This window comes from Hemicordylus capensis, chromosome 1, assembly GCF_027244095.1.
Source record: "Hemicordylus capensis ecotype Gifberg chromosome 1, rHemCap1.1.pri, whole genome shotgun sequence".
NCBI classification, from domain to species: domain Eukaryota; kingdom Metazoa; phylum Chordata; class Lepidosauria; order Squamata; family Cordylidae; genus Hemicordylus; species Hemicordylus capensis.
Genome location: NC_069657.1, coordinates 15,432,273 through 15,440,317, shown reverse-complemented (window position 1 = coordinate 15,440,317; position 8,045 = coordinate 15,432,273). Strand labels below are relative to the sequence as shown.

The 8,045-nt window shown below is 47.1% G+C and overlaps 1 protein-coding gene across 1 annotated transcript; it reads right to left on the bottom strand.

Moving 5' to 3' along the window:
- Positions 1-2,378: 2,378 nt before the first annotated feature.
- On the bottom strand, positions 2,379-4,837 carry HSPA2 (heat shock protein family A (Hsp70) member 2). The gene has a single exon (XM_053285715.1). The coding sequence runs from the start codon at positions 4,657-4,659 to the stop codon at positions 2,752-2,754; it is 1,908 nt and encodes a 635-aa protein (XP_053141690.1). The 5' UTR covers positions 4,660-4,837; the 3' UTR covers positions 2,379-2,751.
- Positions 4,838-8,045: the final 3,208 nt, after the last annotated feature.

Below are 8,045 nucleotides of genomic sequence, written 5' to 3'. Positions count from 1 at the left end.
ATATAAATACTCATCATATTCTTTTGAGGTAATCCTATAAATACAGTTTGCCCACTTGCTATAAAAATATCCTCTGACTAATATAAGGTTATATTTTCAGAATAGATAAGATTAGCAATTCTACACTAATAAGGCTATGAGTATACCTCCAGTTATGAGGTATGGGGGCTACAAAGTTACCTTTGCAGGGAACACCTTCATACAGATTTCAATAGTAATTTTGCTGCGATCAGAAATAGGTTTTGGATTAAAGTAGACATAAGACTTCCAGACTTGTAAGAGAACTCCATTCCCCACCCCAGCACATATGTACACACAGAAGCGATTTTCATGAGCAGCGAAAACTAGGCTAGAGAAGCCAGCCCAGTTTTCACTGCTTGTGAGAACTGCCGGGAGCTGCATGGCTCCTCGTGACGGCAAGCCCTCTTATACAGCCTGCTACTTAACCCAGGTTTCGGGTGTGAGCATGCCCAAACACTGGGTTAATTGATCATGTGTCTGCCATAGCCACTTGCAGCCGCAGTGAACACCCTCGGAGGGGTGGAGGGGGCTCTCAGTAATGCACTGCACACTCGCAGCGGCAGCACTTCCCTGCACCTGACCCCCAGAGCTGCCGGGCAAGCCGCAGGCAGCCTGCAGGAGAGCCACCACTCGTCTGGATGGGCGATCTACCCACCCAGAGAACAATTACTGATCATCTGCGGGGAAGGTAAAGTTAACCCTCCTTTCCTGCAGTTAGCCCCAAAGTTCTTCTCACTGATCATAAAATGAGATTCACACTGTTTCTGCTTCTAGGCTAGGCCACTCACCGAACCTACTGCCTCGATTCTTTGGGGAATCCTTGGCTTAGACTAACAACATTATGGAGTTTGCTGCAGGTATTTGAGAAGTGAACAGAGATCTGGTTCAGCCACCTCTTTAGCCTCTCATTAAAGACTTGTCCACAGTTGGAGCATTCCAGCAGAACTTGTCAGTTTCAGTTACTCACAGCCTCCTGAGTTTGCTAGATATGGGATTATAGCAGCGGACCGAATTTATGATTTCCCCTTATGCAGAAAAGCTAAACCAGCTCAACTCAATGCACAACAGCTGCTAACAAGTTAGCTCCCTTGGGAAACAGTTCTTTGAAAGCTTACTTGGGGGCAAGTCCGGTGGAACTTAGTCCCAAGTGGGTTGGGGGTGGGAGGGGAGAAGATGATTGGCCTGAAAAGTGCATGCCAAAGCTAGGATACTTCTCTGTCTGCCAGAAGTAAACTGTTCTGGCAGTAAATATGTTCACTCTTAATTCTTTACAAGGTTGTGGTGACCCTCAAAGTTATGACTCATAGTTAAACAAGGATCTTTTTTAAAAAAATAGTTACCTTTTTCATATTAATATGTCTCAGCTTGATTTTGCTCATGCTGTTCTGACCCTTTTTGGTCCTTAAGGCAGATAAAAAGATATCAAAACCAGTCTGCTCAAACACCCACATCTGCCACACCCTATTAGCAAACTGCTTTTTATGCTGTTGTCAGCTGAAATTATACTGAGCTGGTATAATTACACAGCAACCTTAATTTTAAAAAGTTTCCTCTGAAGTATTTTTGTGACAAGGCTCTTCAATTCCCCAGCCTTTTTGAGGCCAGTTAGCTTTGGACTCTAAATTAAGCAAATAGGGTTTATTGTTAGTGAGATCCAATTTACATTGTTTATGGCATTAGATCAGATGCCAGCTGCCCAAAGAGTCTTAACTCATTAAAATGCCTGGCCTTAAAAATGATTGCAGCATTAACTATGCACTCTTAATTGGGAGAAAGTCTACTGACTATAATGGGACTTACTTTCAAGTAAACCCATATAAGATGGTGCTGTAAATATAACCTTAACGCTTACTTGGAGGCATTTTAAACTTCCATTTAAACTTGATCAGATTTTTTTTTAATGTCAGCATGCCTTGGATTATGCCACACTTTAATGTGGCAGGTGAAAGCAGGGCTATCACTTTTCTTGGCAAGGTTGCAATGTCTTTAATAACTGCAAAACAGACAATACATTTACAGATTCTGTCCTAGGAAAAGGAAAGCTTTGCCTGTTGAATTTAAAGCTCCCCCCACCAAGCTCTTGATGCAGTTAACAGCAATCTTAAATTAAGAGTTCACCTCTACAATTCCAGACTCCCTATCTCCCTTTTTTTCTAGGTAGCCTGCTATTATTAATTGGTACAGCTTGACTATCCACCCCAGACCATACTTGTAAAACCACTATGAGTTCAGGAATGCAAGAGTTTTCTGCAATGGAAGAGAAGATGCTGGACTACATTATTCCACCATAGAAAGTAAAACCCATACTCCCCACCCCATTCCAATCTATTAAAATCTTAAATTTATAAATGAGAGCATTGTTACGCTTCAAATAACTTTTATTACCAAAATTTCAAAATAACCAGACAAGAAGTTGCAAAATTTTAAGGCTTTTTTGCATGTATAATATTTTCCATGCCCTTGAAATGTGTTTTTTTCTCTCAATTGTAATGCTCAAGAGGGTACTTCAAATAGTGAACCTTAATAAACAGAAATCCACTGACTAACAAGGGTATCAGAATATCTGCAACAAACTTTAACCTGGCAGTGCCTCTCTTAGTAACAGAGAACAAGTTAAGCTCTGCTCCCACACACACACCCCACAGGAAAACCCCTCCAGCAAAGCACTGACTGACTGGAAAAGGCAGAAGAGCAGGTGGAAGTTACTCCTACAGTCCAGTCCAGAGCAACTTAGTCCACTTCTTCAATGGTGGGGCCACCACCTGGGGCACCAGCACCTGCAGCTCCAGCACCCTGGTACAATTTGGCAACTATGGGGTTGCAAAGTTTCTCCAGTTCCTTCTGCTTGTGCTCAAACTCTTCCTTCTCAGCCATCTGGTTGCGATCGAGCCAGCTGATCACCTCCTGGCACTTCTCCAGAATTCTCTGCTTGTCTTGCTCTCCAATCTTGCCTTTCAGCTTCTCATCTTCCACTGTCTGCTTTATGTTGTATGCATAGGACTCGAGGGAATTCTTGCTAACCACCCGTTCCCGGTTGGCCTCATCTTCAGCTTTGTAATGCTCTGCTTCCTGCACCATGCGGTCAATGTCATCCTTGCTAAGGCGACCCTTGTCATTGGTAATTGTAATCTTGTTCTCTTTGCCTGTGCTCTTGTCCACTGCTGTGACATTGAGGATGCCATTTGCATCAATATCAAATGTGACTTCAATCTGGGGCACACCACGGGGGGCTGGTGGGATACCTGTCAGATCAAACTTGCCCAGCAGGTTATTGTCCTTGGTCATGGCCCGCTCACCCTCATATACTTGCACAAGCACACTGCTCTGGTTGTCTGAATAGGTAGTGAAGGTCTGTGTTTGCTTGGTAGGAATGGTCGTGTTGCGCTTGATCAAGGCAGTCATCACACCACCAGCTGTCTCAATACCCAGTGACAAAGGAGCAACATCAAGGAGCAGCAGGTCCTGCACATTTTCTGACTTGTCGCCCATCAGAATAGCAGCCTGAACGGCAGCACCATAGGCCACAGCTTCATCAGGATTGATGCTCTTATTGAGCTCCTTGCCATTAAAGAAGTCTTGCAGAAGCTTCTGGATCTTGGGGATACGGGTGGAGCCACCAACTAACACAATCTCATTGATTTGTCCTTTGTCTAACTTTGCATCCCGCAGGGCCTTCTCCACAGGCTCAAGGGTGCCACGGAAAAGGTCAGCATTGAGTTCCTCAAAGCGAGCACGTGTGATGGATGTGTAAAAGTCAATGCCATCAAACAGGGAGTCAATCTCAATAGAAGCCTGGGTGGAAGAGCTCAGGGTGCGTTTGGCTCTCTCACAGGCCGTGCGGAGCCTTCGGACTGCCCGCTTGTTGCCAGCAATGTCACGCTTGTGCTTGCGCTTGAATTCTTCCACAAAGTGGCTCACCATGCGGTTGTCAAAGTCCTCACCACCCAGGTGAGTGTCACCTGCTGTAGATTTCACCTCAAAGATGCCATCTTCGATAGTCAAGATGGATACGTCAAAGGTGCCACCACCCAGGTCAAAGATCAGCACATTCTTCTCACCAGCCCCACTGCCTTTTTTATCCAAGCCATAAGCAATGGCAGCCGCTGTGGGCTCATTAATGATGCGCAGCACGTTGAGGCCGGTGATGGTGCCTGCATCCTTGGTGGCTTGGCGCTGAGAGTCATTGAAGTAGGCAGGGACCGTGATGACAGCACTCTGTACTTTGCGGCCCAGGTAAGCCTCGGCGATTTCTTTCATCTTGGTCAGCACCATGGACGAGATCTCCTCAGGGAAGAAGGTCTTCACTTCACCCTTGTAGTCCACTTGCACCTTGGGCTTCCCACCTTCACTCACCACACGGAAAGGCCAGTGCTTCATATCTGACTGCACGGTGGCATCATCAAACTTGCGGCCAATGAGACGCTTGGCGTCGAAGATGGTATTATTCGGGTTCATCGCCACCTGGTTCTTGGCTGCATCCCCGATGAGACGTTCAGTGTCAGTGAAGGCCACATAGCTAGGCGTGGTACGGTTGCCTTGGTCATTGGCGATGATCTCCACCTTCCCGTGCTGGAAAACTCCGACGCAGGAATAAGTTGTGCCCAAGTCGATGCCTATGGCAGGCGCTTTGGCCGACATGGTTCCAGCAACGCGAAGACGATTTTTCTCAGAAGCAGCTCCGCTGGCAGAAACGTCTCCCGCGTCTGTCACTCCGGCCGTCAGTCAAGAACTCCGTCACAGCTGAAACTTTCCGCTCCAAACTGAGGCGCGAATACCTGCCGTCGCCTTCGTCCAGCTTTTATAGTCCCACAGCGCCCGTTTCTGGAACCTGCCAGAACGCGCTCCACCAATCGCGGCGCTCTCTGCCGAGCTCGACCAATAGCTTGGCTAGGTCTCCGCCCCCTCCTCCCCGCCTCTGCCAGAAGCTTCCAGAGGTGACGAGCTGGCAGAATGGATTGATGCCCTCGGAGGCCAATGCGGGAGCCGGAGGGCCGGAGGGGGGTGGGGGCAGTCTCGAGACGCCTCCCGGGAGGTCGTTATGCAAAGCAGCTCGCTCCGCGCCCCTTTTGCCTTGGGGCGAAGTAATGGGGTGGAGGAAGCTTTTTGCAGGCCTGTGAAGCTTCGAGCGTCTTCTACGTGCTTCCAACGGCACCCCGAAGATTCGAAGCGCTCGCGCGCCAGTCTCGGGGACGAGGAGGAGGGGGGGTTGATGGTGGTGGCGGGGAAGCGCGCGCGCGCGAGAGAGAGGCGCTTGGACACGAAAGCGGGGATATTTACAAGGGGAAAGTGTGGGGCTGGGCGTGGTGGGGCTGGTTGTGTGGTAAGCGGGGCTTTGCCTCGCGTTGTGTTGTCTTTTCTCCACGAAGCGCAAGATCCGGCCTTGGCACAAGCGTGAAGGCGGCCGCGGGGAAACGTTGCCTCTGAGCATGTGCAGACTGCGTTTCCCTTAGCCGTATTTATTCAGAAACAAATTTTAAAAAAGATATTTAAGGAACTATTTTTTTCTATTAAACCAACAAACTACTAAAGCATACAGTACGTTACCATGGTACAATTATATACAAAAGGATTGTTTTTACATTACATATATACAAAGATATACAAACATGAAGTGGGAAATCATCCAGGTTATAAAGTATGTACAAACAATGCAGTAACCAACGGGAAAAATGACTTTAATAAATCAGGTAATGGGGGAGTGGCATCTAAAGTCCATTTCCACAGCTTGTCCCATTGCAGTTGGAAGAAATGCGTTTATGTTTTTGCACGTAACCATACAATCTCTTCCAGAAAAAGCCTGCTGTCTTATCAACGTGTATCTCTTGGTCACTGTTTTACCTCCCCATTCCTGTGCAGAAGCCAGGGGTGTAGCAAGATTGTAGTGGGCCCAGGGACAAGATTTTAAAATGCCCCTGCCCCTCACTGAAGCTCAGCTCATGAAGTACAGAAATCTTAAATGAGGCTGAATAGTGGTCACAAAAAGCACAGTCAAATTTATTATATCTATCTATATATTCTATTTTTATACCGCCCTTCCAAAAAGGGGCTCAGGGCGGTTTACACAGAGAAATAAATGAATAAGATAGATCCCTGTCCCCAAAGGGCTCACAATCTAAAAAGAAACATCAGATAGACACCAGCAACAGTCACTGGAAGTCCTGTGCTGGGCGTGGACAGGGCCGGTTACTCTCCCCCTGCTAAATAAAAGAGAATCACCATGTTAAAAGGTGCGTCTTTGCCCAGTTAGCAGGGGTTGTGTGTGTGTGTATAATAAATTTTACTATGCTTTTTGTTACCACTATTCAGCCTCATTCAGCCACAAAACCTTTTAACAAATAATTTAGGATGATGTTCTATTGCGGCACATAGGTTTTATATATGTGTGTGTGCGTGTCCTTTGTGCCACAATAGAACATCATCCTAAATTATTTTTTTAAAGGTTTTGTAAATAGTGGACGATGCAAGTCATTTAATGGCACTAGAGAAAGACATGCTATTCTGGTAGCTCCAGGTCTTAACACTCACATCAATTTCAGAGGATGAATGCAACTGAAGGAAGCCCGGATGGGTGCGCAGCTGGGGGAATCAGTCATGTGACTTGCCTCTGGGGGGGGCCCCCCCAAGGCGGGGGGCCACCAGACAACTGTCTCCCCTTGCCCAATTATAGTTACGCCCCTGAAGCATAGCATAAATGACATATAGGTTCACTAACTGAATTACAAAAAGGGGTATGTTCCAATTCCCCGATATGACATCACCCGTCCTCCTATCCCGTTTCCTTGAGGCTTTCTTACTAGGACCCTGGAAAAAGGTTCTGTTACCCAACCCAGAGGCTAATTCTTCCCAAGTCTGTTTTAACAGGTCGGGCCACTCTTAACAGTATACTTACTCTATGCCTCACTTCTTTAGCCACCACACACACTTTTTAAAAAATGTGAGTGGGTTTCCCTGAATGTTGTACCTCGTGCACAGGCTTCTTCAGGGAATATGAAGAATATTTATTCAGGGGAAATAAAGAGCTTTCACCCTACCCCCACCCCCGTATTTTGCTTTCTATTGAATATTGACACTCACTTTAGTACTACCAGGCACAATATCAAGTTATGTGCTGTGGAGAAAGTAGCAGAGAGAGGATTATTTCCCTCCCTCATGACATCAACACCCTGATTCAGGAGGACCGCTCAGAAAGTGCTCAGGGACTGAAGCATCTCTTCCCTCCGAAGAAAGACTGAGGCAGCAGGCTAGGCAACCTTGGCTGACCACATTTCAGCTGTGGTTGAAACTACAACTGCCCTCATCCCCCGCCACTGTAAACTGTGGTTTTGGATGATGGAAATTGTAGTTAGGAACATAGGAAGCTGCTGCATACCGAGTCAGACCATTGGTCTATCTAGTTCAGTATTGTCTTCACAAACTGGCAGCAGCTTCTCCAAGGTTGCAGGCAGGAATCTCTCTCAGCCCTGTCTTGGAGATGATGCCAGGGAAGGACCATGGAACCTGTAGATGCTCTTCCCAGAGCAGTTCCACCCACTAAGGGGGAATATCTTATAGTGCTCTGCTCACATGTGGTCTCCCATTCAAATGCAGTCAGGCCCAGGGTAGAACCTGCTTAGTTATGGGGACAAGTCATGCTTGCTACCACAAGACTGGCTGTCTTCTGGTTCAAGGACAGCTGGACACATTTAACAAATGTGTTAAATAAATAAATAAATCAGACGACAGGGCAGGCTTTAAGTTATTAAGGAGCTGCAGAACACAGTGGAAGGGGGATAAACCTAGCACTGAGCTGAGGAGTGGAAACACTAGCAGTAGCCGACACAAGAAGCATATTTGAGCAGTTTGGGGAGCAATGCTGGGCTAGAAGGCTGGGAGTAAATCTTCAGTGGGAACAGCAGATGTGTAAGGCCAATAGAACAAGGAGCGGAAAGAGCGTCCTTGGGTCGTAGGGGAAGAGGGCGCCAGGGCGCCCCCAGCCCGCTCCATTGCCCCATTCCTTCCTCCCTGCTCCCAGGCTGGACATGCAA